The sequence below is a fragment of the Solanum tuberosum genome, unplaced genomic scaffold, assembly GCF_000226075.1.
Source record: "Solanum tuberosum cultivar DM 1-3 516 R44 unplaced genomic scaffold, SolTub_3.0 scf00421, whole genome shotgun sequence".
NCBI lineage: Eukaryota > Viridiplantae > Streptophyta > Magnoliopsida > Solanales > Solanaceae > Solanum > Solanum tuberosum.
Genome location: NW_006239343.1, coordinates 461,920 through 487,194, shown reverse-complemented (window position 1 = coordinate 487,194; position 25,275 = coordinate 461,920). Strand labels below are relative to the sequence as shown.

The window sequence follows — 25,275 nt, the reverse complement described above, 5'->3', positions numbered from 1 at the left end:
AACCAAATTGTAGACTAATATACAACTCTATTTCATTCTTAAACTTCAACATCAGTCTATAAAACTTCCTCTTAATTTCCTCCATTTAATTATCTTTCTTTTTTTTTGTATTCTTTCTTGAAATTTCCTACTTTGCCTTTTTTTCTTCTTTTTCTTATCACTCTTCTCCTCTTTTTGTGTATTTATATAAATTTACTTATATCACAAAAAACATATAATTTTTTTTAAATTGCTATAATTATTCATGGCTTTGCATAAACATCTTATAGTGATTCTCTTGGCTTGTTTGATCAACTCTTGTTATGCTTATCAATTCTATGTTGGTGGTAAAGCTGGTTGGGTTCCTAATCCATCTGAAAATTACAATAGTTGGGCTGAAAGAATGAGATTTCAAATCAATGACACTCTTGGTAAGTACTATTCTTTTGTCTTAAACTATACAATCATCTCATTTTAAAAACATAATCATACTCACTAATGAAAACATATATATTTTCAATGAAATTATTGATAAAAAAAATCAAGGATCTCTGAAATCATTCGATGAAAATGTCCCTTTGGAGTTTTCCACCGAAACGACTTCAGAAACGGTGTTCTAATAGAAACGATTATCAGAAATTTGTCTTTTTGTCGAAAACTTGGGATTTCTAATTTTAATTTTTTTAACAAAAACAAGAAATTTGACTTTTCATTGAAAATTTGAAATTTATCTAATATCGATGATAAGAGTAGGATGATCGAAAATTCATGTATATCTATATCTAGTAGTGATTGTTATATGATACCTAACCTTATTTGTTATTGATTGTGTTTTATGTTTTGTTTTTTTGTGTGTGATTAGTGTTCAAGTACATGAAGGGATCAAACTCAGTATTAGTGGTAAACAAGGATGATTATGACAAATGCAACACAAATAATCCAATTATGAAAATGGATGATGGCAATTCAATTTTCAAATTTGATCATTCTGGTCCATTTTTTTTCATTAGTGGAAATAAAAATGATTGTGAAAATGGATCACAAAAATTAATTACTGTTATTTTAGCCATTAGACCTCCTCCTCCTTCAACTCCGGGAGAATCTCCGGCGACTTCTCCGTCGGTATCACCCGCAACATCTCCTGTGAGTCAAACACCTACTTCATCACCCGCAACATCTCCGGCGACTTCTCCGGCAACATCCCCATCAACATCTCCGGCGACTTCTCCGGCAACTTCCCCGGCAACATCACCGGCGACTTCTCCGGCGCCGGCGAGTACATCGCCTTCTTCATCGCCATCAGGGGAGATAATTTCACCATCTCCATCGGGTGGTTCATCATCATCGTCTCCAAGTTCATCGAGTACGCCGGGATCGCCGGTGGATTCACCGCCAGGAGGCGGCGGAAACAGTCCGCCGGCGGATATTCCGGCACCTACCGGCTCAAATAACTCGGCAGTAAAAGCATTTACTACAACTTCAGCTGTTTTTGTGTCAATTTTATTTACTATAATAATTTTTATTTCTGCTTAGTGGAAAATAAATAAATTAAACATAAAAAATAAAAAATAGTTTGTTTATTTAAAAAAAAAAAGAAAAAAAGGTCTTGGTACATTGAATTACTGAGAGGTTTATTAGATAGAAAGGCAGTGTTTTATTTTTTATTTTTTATTTTTATCTTTTGTTGTTTTTTTATGGTTATCATGGAATTGATTTCATGAGAGTATATAATAATAATCAAAGTTTGTTCTTGTTAATGTATATATTTATTGTTTAAACTTTAAATTTATAGTTTTTTCTCGTTACTTTTTTGGAACTATTTTGTCGAAAATAACAATTCTAAGTAAGGAGAAGGACTAGGTTTATTCCTCACAAAATATTTTATGGGACTATACTGACATATTGTTAAAAATGACAGATTGCATTTTATTGTACTTTTTACAGACAATTTGTTTATAATAATGCTTGAATTTGTATTTATTAAATTGATATAAATGTTATTTAGTTTGAATTGCCATGAAATTTTACGAAGACTTAACATGTTATAGAATTAATGTAGCTATAAGATTTTTAACATTTGTATTTGAAACTTAATATAATAAATATGTGTGTTATAATAAAAGTTAAAATTAAAAAACATAGTCAACAAAGACTTAGTCGTCAAGTAGCGAAATTAATTAATATAATGAAATGAAATAATAGTATGCCTACTAAGAAGATTAGGATAACAAATAATAAAGTAAGCCTAAGAAAAAGACTAGGAAAACAACCGAACAAATCAGACTTTGTAAAACAAATTAAAGTACATTTAAAATGACAAACAACAAATATGAAAAAAGTAATTAAATTTTATTGAGACCGGAAATTTAGTGTTTCCAATTATAAAAGTATAGCAATTTTATTAATTTAATGGAAAGAACATTTACTTTAGCCCATTGTGATTAATGCTTGGTTTAATTATTTAGAGCTTTGAAAGTTTTAACGTAAACTTAAACAGCAATTAAACGATGTTAATTGTAGTAGTTTTGTTTGACTAGCCTTCCTAAATTTGATGTTAATTTATTGCTCACATAAGTGCTCCTTTTATTCGTAGTTGTTGTCGACGAAAGAATTCACAATCGCTACTCAAAGTAAATCGAATTTTAATTGTTATTACAAATTATAAGAGAGATAAAATTACATTAAGCAAGTTTCATGTGACAAGGTTGATCGAGAAATCATTCAAAATAATTTGAATTTAAATTGTACTATTTTAGAGATTAACTGCTCCATCAACTTAGCGAAAATGAATTTAGGACTTCCATAACATTTGTGCACCACTAAAAAGGAGAAAAATGAAAATATAATTGATCTTAATCATCTAGTTAAATAAAAACATTCAACTAATACATCATTTAGTCTTTCTGTAGCAAGAATACCAACCGATAATATTAGATTAATTTTAAAAAAAATATGTACATAAAATATGTAATTTGATAAAAAGATCATGAATTTATGTGCAAACGTGCATCATAAATTACCCAAAATCATTGTCATTATGCATAATTTTAGTAAGTTGTGCAAAAGGGATGAAAATTGTGTGATATTTAGTTCTAATTAGACATTTTAAATTCGAATTCTGAATTAACTAAAATATATTATCTCATTAATTAAATACATTTGTCAAAACAATAAAATTCTAGACATTTTCTAGTTAAGATTGATGCATATAAATAAAACAAATTACACTATTATATGATTAATTTATCTACTTGCCTAAAAGATGAATTAATATACGTGCAATTTTTTTCATAAATTCAAATTAATAATATCTAATTGAAGCACTTTATTAAGAATTGAGATGTTTTAAATACAAAGTAGATGTTTTAACAAATATAAAAAGCTGACTATGTATTGAGCCAACTATTATCACAATATATATTATTCTATGGCTTAGTCATGTTTCATTACACTCATCTAAACGCCAAAAAATAATCTAATAAATATTTTCTTTACGCTAAAGTAGTTTTCAGAAAATAAAAAATGAGCAAATTATTTCCAAATAATAGATCATTACCTACTTTTGTCATGGTGTATACACTATATATATGTATGTTGCCATATGGCAAGCACTTTCTGACCAAGTATAATCCAATTTTCCTGACTCGATATTCGGTTTTCATTTTGAGATTTGATTAATTCATTTTTTTTATATTGAAATGTTTCATTTTAGAGATGAATTATCTTTTATTAAAGACAACTTCATTTGTAATATAAACGTTTGCTTGAACTTTTAATAGGAGGAAAAATAAGAAAATAAGTAAGGTAAAGGAGTGATGTTATCTCCTGCCTTTTTTTTCCAACTAAGTGTTCGGTATTTATTTTAGAGGTAAAGTGCTCTCTAATAAAGATGATTTCATTTTCAAGATCAAATACATAATTTTTTTTATTACGAATGGAAAGATACCTATCACCCAACCACAACTTTTCGTGTTCCACTGTCATTAAAAAAAATCCTAATCAAACTATAAATGATAGACTCATAGTAATGAAGTGATACATATTTATTCTTTCTTAACACAAATTATATATTCGAGCCCTAATATAAAGTCACTTTGGATAGAGATCATTTTACCCTCGATATAGGACTTTCTACACAAATCTAAATTTAGTCGAATTTTAATATAAATATTAAATATCGGATGTAAAATGAAAAAAAGAAATTCCCAATCAGAACGCTATTACTTAAGCTCTAGAATTATATATTCATTTGATTAATAAAAGCGATAAATTTAAATTCGAGATTTATAATTATTTGTGATACTTAAAATTCGAGACTTACAATTAAGAGTGAACGACTATTTTTTACTTTAAACAAAAACATCTCCTAATCAATCACTTGAGCTCTAGAGTTATCCATTCATTATTAAGTTAGTGGTACTATGGAGATAAGAATAGGACATGTATCAATCAATAAATTGGACCCTTGCAATATTGAAACTTTGTAATCAATATGGATTGTGATGGTCGGAATTGTATTTGAAACTTTTTAATTCTTAATCAAAGATTTTAAATTTAAATTCGCGAGAATGGAAAGACAATCATTTTTAAAATCCCATTTCAGAATATATTATATAATATGCATATTTAAATTTAATCAGATCACGAACAATGAAAACAAGAAAACAAAAAAAAAACAGAACTCATAGAAGTTATTGTCCAATTGAAAACTGAAGGGCCACAAGTATGAACATCAAACACTTCAACTTTTAAACGTGTACATAACTTATTGATCATTCAACTTTAGTCAAATAATTTAAATTGTCACTAATAATAATAAATATATCCGTTTTGTTCCATCAGGACTTATTTCATTTTCAACGCTCAATAAAAGATGATCTAAAATAGAAAATAGAAAATTTTCAAATCTCAAAATTATAATACAAGTTTCGTATTCAATTAAACAACAACAATAATTGAGGCCTAATTTGAATATATCATTTTAATGGATTTTGCTTGTGTTGTCTGAGGATGTGAGTGGTTCAAAATTGTGGTTTTTAAATATATGTATACATTTTGAATTTCTATTTATATATATCTACATATTTTTTTAAGTTGAAAATAATTAATTCAGTTAAATCCAAGTATATGCTTTAAATATGCATATATTAGCCCAACGATGTGAATATTGTTTATACACTATTATTATTGTCTCTGTTTCATTTTACTATGTGATACTATTGCCTTTATATTTGTTGGAAAATATATTTTTTAAAATATTTTGAAACAATTTAAAGTTAGATTTCTTATTTACTCTTAACTCTTAACGTCACTATTCCAAGCAAACGTCATGGCTAGTTTTTAAGACTAAGTTTCAAATGTCTCTTTTCCTTTTTTTAAATTTTGTGTCTAGTCATTAGTCATTATATAAGAGTGAAAAATATATAGATAGTCTGGAAAGAATATGAACGGGTAGATATATATATATATATAATAAAAAATCTTTATTTGTTTTCTTATATATAAGCTAAACAATGGGTCGATAATTTAATGATGAAACTCCTCAATTAATGATGCATTTCCAAAATTGGTTGAGTCGTACGATGTATTATATCGACCAATATTTTTCCAACCCACCCCTAGTACATTAATTTTCTTACACTATTTCGAAAATCCAAAGAACTTAATCATATGAACAATAGATATCTGATTTTCAGTCCTAGCAAAAAAGAAAAAGAAAACGAATACTCAATTTAAAGCGAGTAATTATGCAATATTTTATACTCGATTTCATATATATATATATATATAGAATTATGCATAAAATCGTAACGTGATAGGATTAGTATTGATTCATCTTGGATGCTCGAGTTAAACTCTAAACGTGTTGTTACAAACTTACTATGTGACAAAAATGACTATTATATAGTATTATTTAATATATAAGGCATGTTACATCACGTTTATCACAAAAAGTCCAATTGACACATGCCATCAATATTATTCCTTTTTACGTAATATATACTTTTGTGTGAATTATATATACTTACTTATATTCATATTTGATGTGATGTTATTTGACAAAATATAATCATGAATGATTTTATATTTGGTGCGATGAATTTTTTTTTTTATTTGTCCTCATCAACCCGGCCCTCCGTCATGAGTGTCACATAACAATAAAAAAAAAGTCCCTACCAGGAAAAGTCTTTGGCTATGAATGATATTCATTCATTGTATCACTTGAGCGTTACTTAGATTATAAATATATAATAAGTAATTTTTTTTTAAAAAAAAGTCTAATATAAGTAATTTTGAATTTACAACGTGTTCCACTGGATATGTATTATCCTTGTGGTGTATTAATTGACTCATGTTTTTCATTTTATTTTTGGGTACAAAATACAAATACTGATGATAATATAGGAGATTAGGAGTAATTGTTCTTATTTTATTGTAGCTACTGTTACTTTTTTTATTTTGTGTTATAGCAAAATTAGTCTCTCTAACTTGTAAGAATAAGATCTATGATTCACCAAACATTTGGTCAAACTTTCAATTTCTTATGTCTGCAAAATATTATTCTATTGTTTTTTTTTTGTGCGTGTGAGTTCATATGTGTTACGTAATTAATGGGGTAAAGTAATTTATACTAACAAATTAAAATTAATATAAAACAAATTAAAGATAAATTTTTGTTTTGGGTTTTCACCAGATATTGTGTCTATAAAGACAAGAACAACATACACAGACGAATTTCTCAGTTATCAAAAAAAAAAAGACAAGAACAACATATAGCAAGATAAATTCGCTATAGTTGAAAAAGACCTCACAAACATATTTATTAGATTGTGTAGCTTGAGTTCGAACCTCAGTGGTACTTAATTTAGTGTTCCCCCGTTGCGCTCAAAATCCTGAGTCCGACTCTCTGCATGTTTGAGGCAGTACTACTTTTTACTTAGACTAATCATGTCGAAAAAGTCCATTTTAAGGTAAACACATTTTCTAGTGAAATTGACTTCATTCTTATAATTCGAACTCGAAATCTCTAATTAATGTACCCGACTATAATGCTGCTTTAGACAAGAAAATGGCTAGCCCAACCCACACGTGAAACTTGGGCCGTCTTCTGACCCAATAACTTTTTGGGCCAATTCTGGGCTTTCTTATGCTGGCCAGTTTCAACCGGTTCTGGGCTGGTCCAACTGGTAGGAGTGATATGGGATGACTTACTTGTACATGTTGCAAAAGATAATAGGGCAAACTAAGCAAATACCTCATAAATAAAAATAAAATAATTACAAACATATACGGCTTTACATTCATATCCCATTAAATAATTACACTATATACCCCAACTAATATGATACTAAATCAGTATCATATATTTTCAAGTTTGCTCTCCATGGATTTTGTGATATTGAGGATGTGTTTTCCGACTCCGTTGGGAACATGTAACCTTTATTATAAGTTGTTTCTTATAATGATACAGTAATGAGGATTCCAATGTTTCTTAGTAATATATGAAAAATTAGAGTTATATCTTCATATTATAAGTTTCAAATTATCCAAAATGGGTTTATAGAATTATAAGAGAAGTTGAATGCATTTAAAATTAAAACAAATAAGAGTCTTTGGGAAATATATATTTGACTCATTAGAGTATATAGTCATATGATTCAAGGAGGAGCAACCTATCCTTAGATAACCCAAAATAAGTATATTGAAGGGAAGGGACTAAATCTAGTTATAACATAAAAAAACTTGAATACACACAGCTCCCAGTCCCACCCATCTGATATTTAATCTTCACAATTGTATCAACAAAAACATCTCAACTTGATTGCCCAGCACAAAAATCTTACCTCAACCATAAACAATGTCCAACACAGGATGTTGTATACTAAAGTCCAAGCCGGCATATTGGATTTCTTTTGATGAGACCTAGATCCACCTGAAAAAACAAACACAGAACAAGGTCAAACATTGACATCGTTGAGAAATTCTACCACAGTGCCAATTATACCTTGGGACCGAAAAGATCTCTGATGTTGTCAATTCCGTAGAGAATCATGGTGGGCCTGATGCACAAAGACAAGCAAAATAAGCTTCAACAAAACATGTGAACAATTGTGCATTCACATCAACATAGGTACAGCAAGTTCATTTTAATTTATAAGTAACAACATGTTGCTGCTAACAGATAGTATACCTCTCAAGGGAAAGGCCCCAGGCAATAACCCGAACATCTTCTGGCAGACCCATAGGAAGAAGCATTTCAGGCCTAAACATACCAGAATTTCCAACTTCCACCCATTTCTTAAAGCCTTCATGGTAGCTGACAAACAAAAGGATATGAAATTAATGCTGAGTTGAACAATTGTGCATTCACATCAAAGATACTACTACAACCTGAAAATTTCCATGCTGGGTTCAGTATAAGGATTATAAGCAGGTTTGAACCGAAGCTTGGACATTCCTGTAATTACAAAAAGAAAGGTAAACCACTAATTAGCCTTCTCAAAATTAAGAGCTCCTGTAAATTGAGTTGGACGTGATATCAATGCAAGCTTTATCTTTTCTATGAAACCAAGACTTGAGCAGACATTGATGTACTAAAAATAGAACATAAGCAAGAATACAAGTGCAGTGTTGTGTTAGTTGGTCACCTAGACGAGAAAAGAAGTCATGAAGAACACCAATCAGGTCACCAAGAGTAAGTCCACGATCACATATTAAACCTGGAATAAGAAACCATGATAATATGTTCATGAAACTGTTAACAGGAATAAAAAGCAAACAAAGAATAAGATTTACTTACACTACTACCTAACACAGAGTTTAACACAAGTAGTACCTCTCACCTAAGAACTATGAAACAAATACAATCTAAAGTCGCATATTGGCGTTGTAATCACCTACAGTACAGAATAAATAGCATAGAGAAGTCTTTTTAGTTAAAGGAAAGTGTGTAACATTTGGTTTACAGCATAAAACTCTGAATGCTAATTAAAGCTTCGTATAACTAACACAACATTTGGTTTTCAGTATAGAACTAGTAGATAACTAATACAGTGTTTAGTCTGTATCAAACTGTGCTTAGGTAACACCACTCATGCGAAATTTATGCATGAAAAAATGGAATAAGCATATCTAAAGACCCCTTAAAGTAGACAATCTCTACAAAACAATCCATGTAATTATTATTCATCATATAAACAATTCCTACATTATAATTCACGTAACAATCCTTGTATAATTAGTATGTGAACTAAACTGCACCCTAATTGTCATATGTCAAGAGGGGTATTGGCTCTTTGATAATGTGCTGTCATAGTAAGCAACAGAAATACTCTTCAGTGCTCCCTACTTTTCCGACCTAAAACAGAAACCAAGCCAATGTTCATAAAGTATCTAAAGCACAGCTCATTATAATTCTACAATGAGGAATTCAACCAGTAGTTGGGAATTAGGACGATAAATCAGTTTTGCTGGCACTTCAAGGACCACTGTCTATCTGAGCTAAAGGTTTGGTACCATAGAAGAACAAGAGAAGAAAATAATATAACAAGGAACAGGAAAACATGAACGACACGAAATTAGTATAACTATATAGCAACCTTCTATCTGATGAAATTCAGCAAGATGTGTCCGATCAACTGCTTCATTTCTGAAAACACGATCAATAGAATAGTATTTCTTGGGGGCGAATGGCTTCTGCAATTATGTATAGCACAGGTTTAAAATGCACGAAGTAAAATCAATATATGAAACTATGATTCTGGATAAGGTGAGCCATTTAGACCTGAGCTAATGCATACAACATTCTTGTCGAAACAGCAGTAGTGTGTGTCCGCAAAAGATTCTTGTTCGCTTCCTCTCTTTTCCAATCATACCCATATCTAAGCAAGAAGAACTGTTAAAAACTGAGTATAAATTTGCCAAAACCTTGACAAGTGTGAGTGACATTGAATACCATACCCCCTAGATTGGTAACCACCAGATTCATGAATTTCTTTTACCCGCTCAACATAATCTTCTGGCAGCATCTTTGTAGAGGAAGGCACTATAATTCAAACAAATAATTCATTAGAAGAAACTCAGATGAGGCAGATAAAATGTAAAGTCAAACTAACCTTTCAAAAAGAAAGTATCATGTGAATCACGGGCAGGGTGCTGTTGGGGCTGGAAAAGTGCATCGAAGTTCCAAAAACTGCAAATTATGACCAGCCACATTGACATATACTTCTTTGACAAGGATTAAAACAAATACTAATCCTAACAATTTTTTCTAAGAGAGCATGACAGTGCACAAATCACCACTAGCTATACACCAGAGAAGACTCCTAAATGGATTACGTTGTGAAATTTATGGTTTTGCCATCAGTTTGAACTTGTAAGCTCATGAATATTGTATAGCTATATTTTACCATCCATCTTCAATAAATTTGATTGTTTACCATCAAAAGATCGTGAATGTTCGACATGAAACAATAGTATTTAGAAAATTGGTTTACAGAAGAGGTACTTTGAAACTGTTATGTACTAGGAAGTAGGAACTTTAGCAAGTAAAATGACAACAGCCAAAACATGTATCTCTAATGGAGGATAAAGTAGGATTTGATTCAAAATATTTACATATCAACCTCTTAACTAAGAGCCATGCAAAGAAAATGTCCCCTCCAGTTATTCAGATAAAAAGTAAAAAGGCAAGGAAGGAAATGCGCCATTTTCCTAGTTCAGTTATTTCATATAGCCCAACAACTTTTTACTTTGGGAAGATGTTCCATCAATTATGAAGGGCTCACTTGTATTTATGACTGGGGAAAAGACTAACAAAATAAATAATAGCTTACCTGCTTTCGACATAATTATTTGTTGGCATCTCCTCAAACCTGCACAATTCAAATGAAATATTGCACTTACAGTCCACTACAGAGAATTTCCAAATAAATAACTAAATATATATATAGACACATTCATCTACACACATGCATTTATACAGCCTCCATATATAGAAATCTTTTAGAAGGAATGCAGCCTCCAAATATAGACATGAGAAAAGGTCATTTAGTCATACCCCATATTAAGAAAAATCGTTTGTACCTGCCGCCTAACCTGCAACAAGATGGTAAGATTTAATCAACACGTGAGGGAAGGCAATTTGGCCTCAGTTAGGTAACAGTAAAAAATCATTTAAGGCCACAACAACAATCACTAATGAAAAAGGGAACCAAAACATGCCTTGAGGATTGGATGAAGATGGCCGCCTTCAACTGGCTGACCTTTAGCACTGAAGTTGTACTCTTTAAATTCCAATTCCTTCCAGTCACCCCTTCAAAAGAACAAGCAACATATGTTAATTAGAAAATAAACTAAATGCTTCGTCCATCATGGAATTAGTGCATCCCTACTTAGATTAATTATTCAAACACATGAATTTGGATGAAATAAATATTGAATACTCCGAAACCATCTGTGAAAACTGCATATTAACTTCTCTCATTTACCCAGCCCATGAATTTGTTTTGTTTTTTTAAACATAAAAATAGCAAGTGCTGACCACTTTTTTGACTAGTAATTGATAAATAGACCACATATGAAAACTGGTAGAAATGTGGAAGTAAAGTACTCTAAAAGCTAAAACACAAAAAAACTCAAGCACATTGTCTTAGAGTTTGAAAATCCTACATGTGAAACTCCGGGACAGTTGAAACTCTGAAGCGTAAGTGCTAGGGTTCGAATCTGAAGAAAAAGCTACAAAGGTACACTTTCCTGGAGATCCACACGTAGGGACTTCTCAAACTCAAAAACAATGTCAAACTCCGTCAATTTTTGGCATTTGATTAAATTATAGAGCATTTACCAACTCTTCAATTTATAGTTCAAAACCGAGGACTGAATAATATGCTCAAACTGCCTTAACAATTGATACAAATTCCCTATTCAGGCATTATCCAAAAGCTGACTATCACATTCCAAACTACTAATTTTTCCAGTAATTTAACCCGAGCTGTGCGCATAACTGAATGACCTAGCTATCTTTTTATGAGGAACTAACGGTTTTTTCTATCCAAATGAGTCAGAAAGTTACCTCTGTAAATTTTCCCGAGTGAGATCAGTCGCTGCTCTTTTCCTTTTGGGGGCATATTCGGGACCTTTTCTTACGGAATTTCCTTTCCAAACCCTAGAAAGAGCAGACATTTGAACACGTATTAGGATAATTGTAACATTACATCTTGTAAACGTCAAGTGCTGGAGAAAGGATATTAAAGAATAGATAATTACTGCTGAATTGTTAGTTTTCTTCGCTTTAGAGCATCAATATCTTCCTGATTGACAGCCTGCAAAGCATTGCTTTGTTACAGTCAAATTGATTCATATAATAGTCAACTAGCTACAAAACCATAACTAATTTCCTGTGTAGGAGGAGAGCTATTAGTAAAGATGAAAGGAAAGCAAAAAGTGAAGGGTTGGGGAATAAGATAACCACTGGCTACAAACTATATACCTCGTCATTTTGTATCCGCAACAGCAAATTTTTAACTTTGTCATCAGCATGTTGGACCTACATGAAGTCAACAAATAGACTAAAAGGTAGCCCTGTAAGAAGTATTAATATAAGCACATGTTGATGTCACCTTCCCTTGCTGCCTCTACATTATAGTTCTCAGAGACCTCATTCAACATATATGGATAAGGAAAGAAAACAGTAAAACAAAAGAAGGCCATGTGCTATAAACTGAAGTAGATGGCAAACAATAAGCAGCAACAAAACATAGAAGGAGAAACAGAAAAATCCTGGAACCACCACAAGGGAAGTCGAGGGCCAGTTACTATTTAATAATGTTGAATATAGGCTAGAAATGAAACGTTATTATCGCTAAAGAACTGGTACTAAGCAAGTAATAAAGGCTTTTCCAGACCTTCATTGTCATCATGATGCATGAGGGGATTCCTGATTATTTGACTACCCTAGTCCCCCAAGCAAGAACCACTGGAGATCAAGGACTAGATAAACTGCTATTCATCATTTAGGCAAGGTCACATGATGAGACTAGTCCATTTATCTCGCCTCTTTTCTCTAAAGAAAAACCTTATAGCGGAAGGGTCACGAAAAAAACCTTTCAGAGAAAGGGTCGCTACTCATAGATTTCCACATATTTTGCTCTCAAAAGTATTGGAGGCAATTGGGTCCTAATCTTCAGGATGGTTGTCTTTTGCACTTACAAGCTCAAGTAGAAGGGATAGGAGAAGAAACTCGATTAAAATTAAAAACTTTAAGTAGAGTGAGGTTGAAAACAAAATTGAAGTTACAAAGACAGGAATACTACTACTACCTATCAAAATGAATTATGCGGGACGAGTTTGGTGATTGAGAGGCAGAGATAAGCAACTCCAAATGAGAGACGATCAAGCAACAAAGAAGCAAGCTTAACAAGGGAATAATCTTTTGGTACCGAAGGTTATAAAATTTTGTTTTAGGCACGGATTGGGAGAAGGTACAGTTTTTCATCAATTAAAAAACTGCGGTCATAACAAAGAATGATAAATTAGACATACAGAGGAGGATGAGAAAAACTACAGTTGCGATAAAATAAAATAAAAGGAGCAAAATTATACTCCTATGCAACTGCCTACTGTACCTTCTTTGACACAAGTGTTTTTGCCATCTCCACCCACTTGTTCTTTATAGCTTGCTGACAACCAATTTTATAAACTGCAGGATCCAATTTTTTCTGCATCCAGATAGACGATTAGCCAAAAGAGAGCTCACAAATCTTTAATTTTGTACTGTTTGATGTAAAAGAAATCTGCAATAGCGCATGAAAAGAAAAACTTAGTAAAAACACTAAAAACCAAATACGGTGCAAACCTGCAAGTCTTCCCGCGCAATTCCCTCCGGTGGTACTGCTGAGAAAAGCTGAAATTCTGGAGAACCTACAGCAGCATAAGTTTTCCCCTCTTCAGTAAGCACCCATCTCTCTCTCCTAATGTCCTGCACAATTCAACAAATTCAAATCTTCCAAATTATAATTCAGAGTCATTTTTGCTTTGGAGCTTAATACTTCAATTCTCTAATCAAATCAAATTTGAATAGACAGGACGAAAATTAACTAGGAAAAAAGTACCTTAGCATCGACAAGTCGAAAGCCATGGAGTCTGCGAATGACATTGACGATGTCGTCATGGCTAAAACCCAAATCCTGGGCAAAGTCAGCAGAATTTGAAATCTCATCGTTGTCTTTGAGATATGCCAATATGGCGTCTTCCGCTTCATCTGCCATACTCATACTCATTTGTGTTAGGGTTTGTGTTAGGGAGACGGCGATTTTGCTTTACCTAACACGGACTGTAAACAATACACTTAAAAAATATTTTATTTTTTATATCTATAAAATATTGTATATTTATTATAAACTAATTTTACTGTACTTTATTGTCTTCTTCTTATCCAAATGTATTGCATTTTTTAAACAGAGAAATATCCAACACATCGCTATTCAATTGAAGTAGAGAGCAGATATGGCTATAGCTTCAGCAGCGCCATTAATGGCAATGAACGGAGCTCTAAAAATGGCGACAAATTCACAATCATACTTGGAAGTTCAGGATAACTCAATTCCTAAACCTCAACAACTTATCGTCATCTCCCCTTCAGGTAAGCACCCATTTAACATCTTATTTAGAGACGGATCCAAAATTTAAGCTCTACGGTTGAATCCATTGTATTAAATTATGCTCATTATTTTACATAGGAAAAGAGAACGGCGAATAGTTGAGCTGTGTTTTGATAAATTTTACAATACATAACATACCTAGTGTAATCACTAATCCCCGTGTGGGTATAATGAGGGTGGTGTGTAAGGAGTCTTGCTCCTATCTTTTTTGAAAGGTATAATACATGAACGTATCTTTTAATTGAGCTTCAGTTGACATTTATGCTCTCTAACTTTGAGTGTTAACAAGTGGGCGTTTAAATTTGTATAATATTGAACAAGTAGACACATGCGTCCTACATGACATAATATGTGCCCTGCGTAATAGAAATCACTTCGAATGTATCTTACGTGAATTGCTACGTAGGACACATGTGTTTATTTGTTTAATTTTATGCAAGTTTAAGTCTCTACTTGTCGATACCTAAAGTTGGAGGACATAGATGTCAGTTATATCTAAGCTAAATGACACGTTTATTTATTATGTTTTTGATAAGTAGTTGATGATGGTTCAGTTAGGAAACTCTAAAAAAAATTATGGGTTCATGCCTCTTATTTATCCTAATTTTAGTTGATTTTTACACATAAATTTATGTTCTGCATCAAAAGTATTGTGTTTAGATCAACCCACAACTAAATAGCTGCATGCGCCCCTACTCTTAGAATGAGAGGCAGATCCTAAATTTAAATCATCATGATTCTTGTTTGATTTATTAAGTTCGAAATATATTATCTGTATTTATTTAGCAAGGATTCGAACCAAAGCTACTGGTTGTTAGCTAGTTCCGCCCGTGGTCTTAGCTCCTACCTCCCACCAGAATTGAGCAACTTCCACTAAGGGTCAAACTTCAAGGTTATCAAAAAATATTCCTAAAGTCAGATTAGTTTGGTTTGGTGAAAATAGGGACTAAGTTTGATATTTTTCCTGTGTTACCCTACTAAATCTTGAACTTTGCTTTCTGTTATCTTCTTTGAGTTCTGTGTGTATTTTGGGTTGTTTGATCAGGGGTGCAGAAGGAAAGGATGGTGGAAGAGGATATGTATGTGTTATCTGCGCCATTGGCCACATCTTACCCGCATAAGCCTCCCAAGTATTCTGATTGTGCTCCTCTGTTTTTAAAGGTACAATTGAATCATCGCTATCATGATGCCACAGTTAAGTTTAATCAGTTCGGACTGGACTGGACAACAACAACTCATGGTCCTATTCCTAACTCTAATGGTGCTTTAAGCAGCATTCAAAATGTCAAGATGTCTGCAAAAGCAGGTGCTCTTGCTTCAAATGGTGACATTGAGCCATTAAGGGTAAACATTTGAAAATTTTGGACCATTCTCTAGTTTCTTGAAATTTATGATTTTGATTTAAGCTTTATATGCATGTAATTAAGTGTCATATGACTGCATAGTAAATTTTTATAGTTTGGTGCAGCGCTGCATTGTTTTGGATATTGAAGGAACCACAACGCCCATATCATTTGTTACGGATGTTCTTTTTCCTTATGCTCGTGATAATGTGGGGAGACATTTGGATGCAACATATGATTTGGCAGAAACCCAGGAGGATATTGAACTACTAAGAGCTCAAGTAAGCTAACTTTCTGAGAAAATTCTGAGAGCAGATTTCATGATAGGTTGATCTCAATTTGAGCTCGAGCTACTCTCTAAATAACCCAAGCTGAGCTGAGTGGATTGTTTACACTCCCTACCTCTTCTAAATGGTCATGATTCATTACATATATTATTACACATCCATTAAATCGGTACTATCCACTTGAATTTCCCACTTGCAAGGAAATAAATGTTTGTTTTACACTCACAACACCACATGTTAGCCATTTTTTGACAATAATACTATGCTGAGTGTGCTTTGCATTTCTGAATTCAATTATACTAGAAAGAGAAATGATGAAAGGGTATTCCTCAAGCCCATTTGGGTTGCCGACGTGTTGGATAACAAGGGCATTGAGGAAGGAGTGGTGCTTCTGTCGATGACTTCAATACTTTCAAGATTAGGAATAGCATTAGAGTTAGGTTCAAGTTTTCCTCTTACATGACAATACACATAAGACTAAGATATGAAAACTAAAGCTGAATAAAATTGGAACCCCACTATATATTTTAAGAAGTAAAATCCACGACTCAGCTGGTGTTCTAGATCTTGTCTTTGTATATTGTATCCATTATTACGTAAAAATAGGTGCTATCCCTTTTTAACTAAAACACGATTCGACATTTGTCACAAGTAGAAACTCTCTAATATACACGTTGGACTTAAGAAGCTGTAATTCATAATTAGGTACTATGCTGTAAAGGCAACTGAATTTTGCCCCCTTTACATTCTTCTTTCAGGTACAAGAAGACTTGGAAAATGGTGTTGCCGGTGCTGTGCCTATCCCCTCTAATGATGCTGGGAAGGAGAAGGTAATTGCAGCTTTGGTAAAAAATGTTGAGGCAATGATTAAAGCTGACCGGAAAATTACTGCCTTAAAGGAGTTACAGGTGAGGAGATCTGTGGTAAAATTATTTGTTCCTTCATCCCGTCCAAATGTTTTATGGTTTCTCAGTTTCAACACATGTTCCTTACAATTTGTGCTGGTCTTCATATTCTGTTACTCAGGGGCATATATGGCAAACGGGGTTTAAAAATAACGAGTTAGAGGGAGTTGTTTTTGATGATGTGCCCGAAGCTCTTGAGAGATGGGCTGCTTCAGGCATCAAGGTTCCTCTCGTTTGCCCATCATTTCTGCACTTGAGTATTTCACTTTTTTAATGAGCTCTAGTTTCATACAGTTGTAGTTGCAAATGAAGACTTAATGTTTGATTATGATCAAAGGAGTTTCTCTTTTGTCCCTTATAAAAAAATTAAGGAATTTCTTCTAATATAAATGGTTTCAGCCTAAATCATGTGGAAGGAAGTTGTCTCGAAAGAGCTACAAATTCTTGGAGTCAATGTAGATTTAGCTAAAGATAAGGTACAATGGAAGGAAAAGATATGTATAGGTGATATCTACTAGTTGGGAATAATTTTTCGACTTGTTGGAGAACATGTAATACTATTTTTGTCATTATTATTAATATATATGTGTGTATAAATTTGTTTTTTACTTTTTTGTTATGATGATGATTTTATTTGAGTTTAACTAAAGAAGTGGGGATTCATATACCAGCTTCAAGAAAGAAGTCGAGATTCATATAGTTGATCCAGCTTGTTTGTAACTAAGACGTAGTAATAACTGTTGTTGTATTAACGGCTTCAGCTTGCTGCATTAAGCGCATTTTTCTTCTTCATTATCCTGACAAAAGGTGTGTTACAAAGTCTATAACCTCTTATCTCCAGCTTCTGGCCAAACTGACTAGCTGTTTTGTTCCTAAGGTGTACATATACTCAAGTGGCAGCAGATTGGCACAAAGGCTTTTGTTTGGTTACACAAACTATGGGGACCTGAGAAAATATCTCTGTGGATTTTTCGATACAACAGTAGGGTAAATTTCTACCTTTCATCAAGCCACATCTCCAATTTTGAGGTGGTATCCGGATCTCTCTTGTCATTTTAAGTAAGTTAAATTACTTCTATTACTTGTAGGAATAAGAAAGAAACAAAAAGTTACCATGAAATTACAGCATCCTTGGGGGTAGATCACCCATCCGAGATTTTGTTCGTGACTGACGTCTATCAAGAAGCTATAGCTGCAAAGCCAGCAGGTAAATTCTGGTTGTTTTATATGAAAACTACTTTGTTTCTGAGTTTCAACCTATTGCCCTTCTTACCATTAAAACAAATAGTTGCAACAATATTATTATATGTTATACAACGCTAAATCAAAATATTTTCTGATGATTAAACATGTGCTCACTGTCATATATTCTTTTGTTTCCCACCTGGTGTCTAGTACCTCTTTTGGAGCCCGACTAATATGAATTCACGCCTAGAACTCTAACTTTGGGGGATAAAGTTTATCAGGATCGAATCAGAGACCTCTTGTTAAAGATAAAGAGGTATTTACCACCCCAACACAATCTTTGGTGGTACATGCTGTCAAATAATAAATAATTAAGACTGTTTTCTTAACATCTGAATGTATAAAACTTGTTTTTATAATAAATATAAAATACTAAATCAATCTAATACTATATCGAAAAAAAATTATATAGGGTTAGTGGTGGTTGTAGATGTCGATTAGGGATGAAATTAGCAGATGGTGGTGGTCGTTGTTGTGGTTAGTGATGATGGTGGCTAGTATTAAGCGGTTAAACAATGATTGTTGATGGTGGTAGTTGGTGGTGGCGGTTGACAATTGTAGTGAATGTTATGATAGCCAATGATGGTGGTGAATGATGACAACGGTTGATGATATATATTGGTGATTGTCGGTAGAGATGGGTGGTTGTTATGGTAATGGTGCATGGTTGGTGGTCATGATTGTTAATGGCGGCTAGTGGTGGTAATGACTTACTGTGTGAGTGGATGGAGTAGTGGTAAACTGTCAATTTTTTAGAAATGTTTTGATAGACATCTTAATGACATTTAAGATTTTGTTGTAGATCTTAATCATCCGAATCTATTCAGATCCATTAAGTGGTTGAAAAACACTTAACGGTTAAGATGTGAACAAACTGCTGCCACATGCTTAGCCTCTGATGTCGAAAATGCTACTGTAGCTTGATTCTTATAGCTCCAAATGATCAGTCCTGAACCTAGAGGAAAACATTTGTTGGAGCACTATGTCTATCATCCAACGAACGTGCCCAATCACTGTCTGTGTACCCACACAATCTGAGATTAGAAATCTTGGAGTACTAAATGCCATACTCCAAGGTTCCAGCAATTAACCGTAGCCTATTTGCTGATCTATAATGAACATTTGAAGGTTATTGCATAAACATGGAAATAACACCAACAGAAAATGCAATATCAGGTCAAGTGTTCGGTAAATAGATTAAACCTCTCACTTTTCACGTACTCCTTTTGTTGAAATTAGCTAGCTATACCAAGCTCTAGGGGCATCCAAATGAATTTCATGTACTCACTTTGCTGTTTCTTCTTACTTCTTTCTCAACAAAATCGGTGTCAAAGTAGGGGAATGTCCTGGGATTTAATCTCATTGTCACCCATTATTAAGAAAAATATTCATGTCCTTGGCTAATGAAAATAGAATCAGGTCCACACGTGAGGGGCATGTGGAGAATATAATCAAGTAAATAAAAGTGTGTTCTCTTGAACCGCTTATATATATATATATATATCATTGAACTTTTTAACCCCCTTTTCTTCATTCAGGTTTGGAAGTGATAATATCTGTCAGGCCAGGGAATGGACCTCTTCCAGATAATCATGGATTTAGGACAGTCAAGTCCTTTTCAGAGATCTAAACATGGACTATGCCCCCCCCCCCCCCAAACCCCATGTATAACAACATATTCATTGTAATTCCACAAACAGGATTGTGTTGTCTTGAATCCTACACGGATGGAAATGTTGTTCAGCCGTTGCTCGAATTCTTGAAAGATATCGCCAGATGTGTGTTAGATTTTCCAAAAATAGTGCATTTTTTGAAGAATCTAAGAAAAGTACAACAACATAGCAATTTAGTGCAATATGTCAGTTAATGTAATGGCATTGGATTTTTTTGACATGTATAGTGAGGTGGTATTGTAGAAAAGTTCATTTGCAAAATGAAAGTCAAATCGTTATAGTAAAATATTATTATTGAGAATGATTGTTATAAACATGTATGACTCTAGTAAGTACGAAACAATCTTTCTTATTATACAAAAGGGGTGTGATGTAGGTGACATATTTATAAGCAAATGTCAAAACATTGAAGCAAAACTAAAGAAAAAATGAATAACTTAAAATGTTACTAGAGAACGACCGAGTTTTCTAAGTAGGAAAAATAAATTCTACAAGTGGCATTCCACATTTGATTTAATTGTGTCCTCCCCACCTCATCGATCTTCACCCTCACAGCCTCACTCCTATAGTCCCTACCACCCCACCACTCCACACCACTTACCCCACCCCCACCTCCCATAGTTTTTTCTCTAGATTATATATTAATGTTTTGATGATATATACCAAAAATAAAAATAAAATAAGTAAGAAATTCACTTATTTTCGTCTGTACCGACCACACCCTTAATTTACAATCAAATTAATTATGCATGAATTATATAAAATATACATAAATTGTTAGTATGTTTTCCCGGGATTCAGTTAATAGAAAATAGCTCAAAGAAAAACACCAAACTGAAGTGGGATCTTCTTCTCTTTCACATCAAATTTCATTCATCATTTCATTTTCCAATATAAAGGTATTTTTTTCAATTTTATTTCTGTCAAATGTTATGTAAAATTGATTTTTTTTCTCTCTATGTATTGTACATTTTAAGTGTTTTTTTAATAACGATAGAGGTAGATCCAGGATATAAACAGTAATGGGGATAACTCGAACTCGAATTATATGAAAATTATGTGTATATATGATTTTATGTATTTAGTCTCTTTTTTTCTGGAATTATTATATTAGATTCTTTCTTTTTTTCCTGCCCCTTTTGGGGTTTTAGAAAAATTGCAAATCTGAATTTGTTTAATTTATTATCTTAGGACAATAATATTGGCCTATGTTTTTTATTTGTTTGATAATGCAGTCCTGATGTTTACATTTCTGGGCTTATTCTACTAAAAAGATTCATTTGGATTTTTACTTTTTTTTTATATAAAAAAACATTTGGATGTCACCATTGGAATATAGTATAGTTGAATAGATTCTTGTTTTGTCTTTTTTGATAACCGTGGTGTCTAGGAAAGCTTGCAAGCATGTCGACTAATTCAACACCCTATACCTCAGGGTATCTCGCACCAGCACAGATATCAAGTAACTTTGTAGCTTATGGTACTTAAACCATACTTCATTGACCACTAGCCACACCGTACCCTTAGATGAGAGATTCTTGCAATATAGTATAGTTGACGTTAGCGTGTTTCCACCTTAGCCGAAGGGGAGTCAATTGACACATATTCGTCGAAAAATTACACTGTGTATGTAGGTTAAATATGTTTATCTTTATGTGTGTATACATACTATATGTTGAATCCCCTTGGCTTCTTTGTGCATTTACTTTTTTATATATTGAATTCCGTTAGTGAATATCTTGGCTCCGCTAGTATTTACAATTGCAAGAGTTTTGTTTTGTCTTTCTACCAACTTTTAGCTCATGGACAGTTTAAGGGTTTATTGAGAAATTTTCTTTCACCATTTTAGTTTAAACAATTGTTGATGTTGACCTTTGATTTGGTTGCTTTTGATCTCAACAGAAAATGCAGAAATGTATAAGATAAGGGGATCATTTTGAAGAAGGCAATTCTTTTGGTTCGAGGGGCTCGAGGGTCCTTTTGGTTCACGATTGTCTAGTAAATGAGAGTTGAGTGGTAGTGAAGGAAGCTAGTAAGGCAGAGTGAACGAATCGTTGATAAACCGTTGGATTCCACTTCCTGTGTTGAGATCACGGAGGCGGATCATCCACCTATTGTCAATCGTTCCTTCAGGGATATACTGTAGGGGGCGAGTGGTCAAAAGTAGCAGATTGTAAATCTGTTGAATCTTTTTTTAGGTAGGTTCGAACTCTGCCTCTCCGGCTTTTGTTTGTTGTAGACTTTAGAGAAGGGAAAAGAGATTCATTTGTCAGCTTACATGATAAGGTCCAGCGATGAGGTCGTTCAACGTGGAGAAAAGATGGATGTTTCCTCTTATAATAAGCTCACTTGTGTTTATTTTCCTTCTTGTTACCTCCTTCGACTTGGGCCTCATTTCCTCGTTGCATACGATCAATTCAGTCTTCTCAATTTTCCCATCTTGTGTTATGGAGAATCAAACTAGCCCGTATATTGATGAAGTAAAAGTTCAGCAAGCTCCAAGTTCGCCTCCGCCTCCTTCACCTCCTCCACCACCTTCTCCACCACCTCCTCCTCCTCCTGCTCCGCGTTTTGCTTATTTGATATCTGGATCAAAAGGTGAACTAGATCAGCTTTGGAGAACGCTGAAATCGATATATCATCCGTGGAATTACTACATTGTTCATCTGGACTTAAAATCAGCAGCAGAGGAGAGACTAGAGCTTGCTTCAAGAATTGCAAACGAACCTGTTTTTGCCAAGATTGGAAATGTGCACATGATTACGAAAGCAAACATGGTGACATACCGGGGTCCAACCATGGTCTCTAACACTCTACACGCCGCCTCTATTCTCTTGAAGAAGTATACTGATTGGGATTGGTTTATTAACCTGAGTGCTTCTGACTATCCCCTGCTAACTCAAGATGGTTAGTTCTCAACTCTCATACTAGAAATTTATGTTGCTCGTACTCTTCAAAATGTTGTCAAACCCGTGTTGGAAACTCCAAGAATGTACTACTTTTGGGGGATCTGACACACTATTGTCGATATTTTTGAAGAATCCGAGCAACATAGCTAGAAATAGTATGTTCTGACAATTTATTCTTCTGTTTTCTTTACTTGAAGGTGAAATGTGATTTATTCTATTGCTTTACAGATCTTCTCTACGCGTTTTCTCAATTAAAACGTGACTTAAACTTCATTGAACACACAAGCCGGTTGAGATGGAAAGAGTATGTTCACCGAGTTCCTTGACTTGTTCTTTGTCTGTATTTATAGTTCATTCGTTAACTTTAATGTTACTCGATTTATCCTATTGCAGGTCGGAAAGGGCAATGCCGCTTATCATAGACCCCGGGCTGTATCAGAATACTAAGTCTGATATATTTTGGGTTGCACCAAGGAGAACTCTTCCCACAGCCTTTAAACTCTTTACTGGTAAGATTTCAACAGTTAAATCTGAATACTTTTAGCCTTCTTGAACATGTTTGCTGATATTTACGCCGTACAAATGCAAGTAGAAAGTGCAACATAACGTCAACATATATGTTTGATCCCATAACCTTTTGAGTTGTTGTTGTAGTCTTTTTTCCTCATAGCAGAATCTGCTATGTAACCTTTCGTAACCATATAAATTATGGCAACTAGAGAAACTAAGACGTATTTGTTGTTGTAGTCGAGAAACTAAACTATTAGTACCATGTTAAGACGCATTTGGCACTCGTCTGAAATCTTTGGATGTGATCGATATGCATACTTAGTATCGTCGTTTGATGAATTGATGATAAATTTTGCATAAATGCAGCTCATGACTAAGCAAATTTACCAATCTAATGTATATATGGAAATGACTTTGTTAGAATATGAACTATATGATATGGTCGGAGACAGAGTTAGGATTTTGAGTTTATGGATTCTGGATTCTAGAATAGGCGGTTTACTGGCTCTGGATAAGTTATTTATACATATTAAGCAGATTTTCGTAAACACAAATGCATGGTCTAGCCAAAGCATATGTTGCTCCGACTCTACAAAAATGTTTCCACACTCGTAACAGATTCTTCAAAATCGCACTACTTTTGGAGTATCCGGGCAACATAGGCCAAAGTTATTAGGTTCTACCGAACCTGTAAGAAGTTCTGTAGCTCCAGCCTAGATCTGCAACATTCTGTCTGAACAACTATAAGCAACAACAACAACAACAATGTATGGGGTCGGCTATATGAATCCTCACTGACCACGTGACAAATTTTGTTACAGGCTCAGCTTGGACGGTGTTGTCACGCGCGTTTATAGAGTATTGCATATGGGGTTGGGATAATCTTCCAAGGACTCTACTTATGTACTACTCGAATTTCGTGTCCTCTCCAGAAGGCTATTTTCAAACTGTTATATGCAATGCCCCTGAGTTTTCATCAACTGTTATTAACCATGACTTACACTATATCTCTTGGGATGTTCCTCCAAAACAACATCCACACATTCTATCACTCAATGACATTGGACAAATGATAGCAAGTGGCGCTGCATTTGCGCGAAAATTCAAGAATGATGATCTGGTTATGGACAAGATTGATCAAGAGTTTCTACACAGGGGGAATGGTAGCTTCACCCTGGGTGGTTGGTGCACGGGAAATCCACCTTGTTCAAAAGTTGGGAACCCGAAAAAGCTTAGACCCGGGCCAGGAGCTCAAAGGCTACGACGTCTCATCGATAGATTAGTTGATACAGCTAGTCAGAATCAATGTAAGTAGACTTTTTTTTCCTGTATCGTTCCAATTTTATCGGATGTTACATACTTTTCCTTGATTTTATGATCAAAAGAGTATAAAGCTCATTGAGAGATCCAAATCAATAAGTATTGCCCATTGTACTAATTTTTGGTTTTTGGAAAATGTTAGTTATATTATGTGTATACTGTCAGTGTAAATAACTTAAATCCGTTTTGATTTACAAATTTTATACTACATACTCCCTATTTTAGATGAAATGGCTATTCACACAAGAGCCATTGTTAACCAACAATTGCTAACATATATAATACATTCATTAATTTATTCCCACGCCAGAAGCATTGCCAACTATTATTATTTTATTTTTTTTGATCCGATGTTTGATATTCGTATAAGAGTCTGATTATTTGAATTCACGTAATACAAGCTCCAATTGAGCAAATAGAACTCTTAACAAAAAAAAAAATCAT

The 25,275-nt window shown here is 33.6% G+C and overlaps 4 protein-coding genes across 6 annotated transcripts; 3 read left to right on the top strand and 1 right to left on the bottom strand.

Moving 5' to 3' along the window:
• Positions 1–65: 65 nt before the first annotated feature.
• LOC102598917 (early nodulin-like protein 2) lies at positions 66–1,742 on the top strand. Its single transcript, XM_006362901.2, has 2 exons — positions 66–410; positions 842–1,742. Exons 1-2 carry the CDS (start codon positions 245–247, stop codon positions 1,510–1,512), a joined length of 837 nt encoding a protein of 278 aa, XP_006362963.1. The 5' UTR covers positions 66–244; the 3' UTR covers positions 1,513–1,742.
• Positions 1,743–6,770: 5,028 nt separating this feature from the next.
• Positions 6,771–14,329, bottom strand: LOC102598587 (phenylalanine--tRNA ligase alpha subunit, cytoplasmic-like). Of its 3 annotated transcripts, none has more exons than XM_015303221.1 (19): positions 14,091–14,329; positions 13,835–13,957; positions 13,605–13,697; positions 12,470–12,526; positions 12,247–12,302; positions 12,053–12,145; positions 11,203–11,293; positions 11,039–11,076; positions 10,815–10,853; positions 10,095–10,171; positions 9,940–10,024; positions 9,764–9,860; positions 9,579–9,675; positions 8,628–8,699; positions 8,371–8,437; positions 8,171–8,296; positions 7,985–8,039; positions 7,824–7,912; positions 6,771–7,190 (listed from the first exon to the last, which is right to left on the bottom strand). In XM_015303221.1, the coding sequence occupies exons 1-18, from the start codon at positions 14,256–14,258 to the stop codon at positions 7,862–7,864; spliced, it is 1,485 nt and encodes a 494-aa protein (XP_015158707.1). In that variant the 5' UTR covers positions 14,259–14,329; the 3' UTR covers positions 6,771–7,190; positions 7,824–7,861. The 3 variants fall into 3 exon arrangements, with proteins under 3 accessions (XP_015158707.1, XP_015158709.1, XP_006362962.1); XM_015303223.1 differs by having other exon boundaries at positions 6,771–6,886; XM_006362900.2 differs by lacking the exon at positions 6,771–7,190 and having other exon boundaries at positions 7,590–7,912.
• A 93-nt stretch (positions 14,330–14,422) lies between these two features.
• On the top strand, positions 14,423–20,186 carry LOC102598247 (probable bifunctional methylthioribulose-1-phosphate dehydratase/enolase-phosphatase E1 1). The gene is made up of 8 exons (XM_006362899.2): positions 14,423–14,620; positions 15,685–15,983; positions 16,108–16,263; positions 17,028–17,177; positions 17,296–17,397; positions 18,052–18,161; positions 18,263–18,381; positions 19,958–20,186. Exons 1-8 carry the CDS (start codon positions 14,485–14,487, stop codon positions 20,047–20,049), a joined length of 1,164 nt encoding a protein of 387 aa, XP_006362961.1. The 5' UTR covers positions 14,423–14,484; the 3' UTR covers positions 20,050–20,186.
• Positions 20,187–22,386: 2,200 nt separating this feature from the next.
• On the top strand, positions 22,387–24,850 carry LOC102597928 (beta-glucuronosyltransferase GlcAT14A-like). The gene is made up of 4 exons (XM_006362898.2): positions 22,387–22,999; positions 23,230–23,305; positions 23,395–23,510; positions 24,333–24,850. The coding sequence occupies exons 1-4, from the start codon at positions 22,387–22,389 to the stop codon at positions 24,824–24,826; spliced, it is 1,299 nt and encodes a 432-aa protein (XP_006362960.1). The 3' UTR covers positions 24,827–24,850.
• Positions 24,851–25,275: the final 425 nt, after the last annotated feature.

Excerpts from the sequence above, each read along its gene's own strand:
- LOC102598917 (XM_006362901.2), top strand. The coding sequence starts at position 245 with ATGGCTTTGCATAAACATCTTATAGTGATTCTCTTGGCTTGTTTGATC. Across the intron at positions 411-841 it reads TCAAATCAATGACACTCTTG|TGTTCAAGTACATGAAGGGA; the intron begins GTAAGTACTATT and ends GTGTGTGATTAG.
- LOC102598587 (XM_015303221.1), bottom strand. The coding sequence starts at position 14,258 with ATGAGTATGAGTATGGCAGATGAAGCGGAAGACGCCATATTGGCATAT. Across the intron at positions 13,698-13,834 it reads TTGCGCGGGAAGACTTGCAG|AAAAAATTGGATCCTGCAGT; the intron begins GTTTGCACCGTA and ends ATCTGGATGCAG. Across the intron at positions 8,438-8,627 it reads TGACTTCTTTTCTCGTCTAG|GAATGTCCAAGCTTCGGTTC; the intron begins GTGACCAACTAA and ends TTGTAATTACAG.
- LOC102598247 (XM_006362899.2), top strand. The coding sequence starts at position 14,485 with ATGGCTATAGCTTCAGCAGCGCCATTAATGGCAATGAACGGAGCTCTA. Across the intron at positions 16,264-17,027 it reads TTGAACTACTAAGAGCTCAA|GTACAAGAAGACTTGGAAAA; the intron begins GTAAGCTAACTT and ends TTCTTCTTTCAG. Across the intron at positions 17,398-18,051 it reads GGGCTGCTTCAGGCATCAAG|GTGTACATATACTCAAGTGG; the intron begins GTTCCTCTCGTT and ends TTTGTTCCTAAG.
- LOC102597928 (XM_006362898.2), top strand. The coding sequence starts at position 22,387 with ATGAGGTCGTTCAACGTGGAGAAAAGATGGATGTTTCCTCTTATAATA. Across the intron at positions 23,000-23,229 it reads TCCCCTGCTAACTCAAGATG|ATCTTCTCTACGCGTTTTCT; the intron begins GTTAGTTCTCAA and ends ATTGCTTTACAG. Across the intron at positions 23,306-23,394 it reads AGCCGGTTGAGATGGAAAGA|GTCGGAAAGGGCAATGCCGC; the intron begins GTATGTTCACCG and ends ATCCTATTGCAG.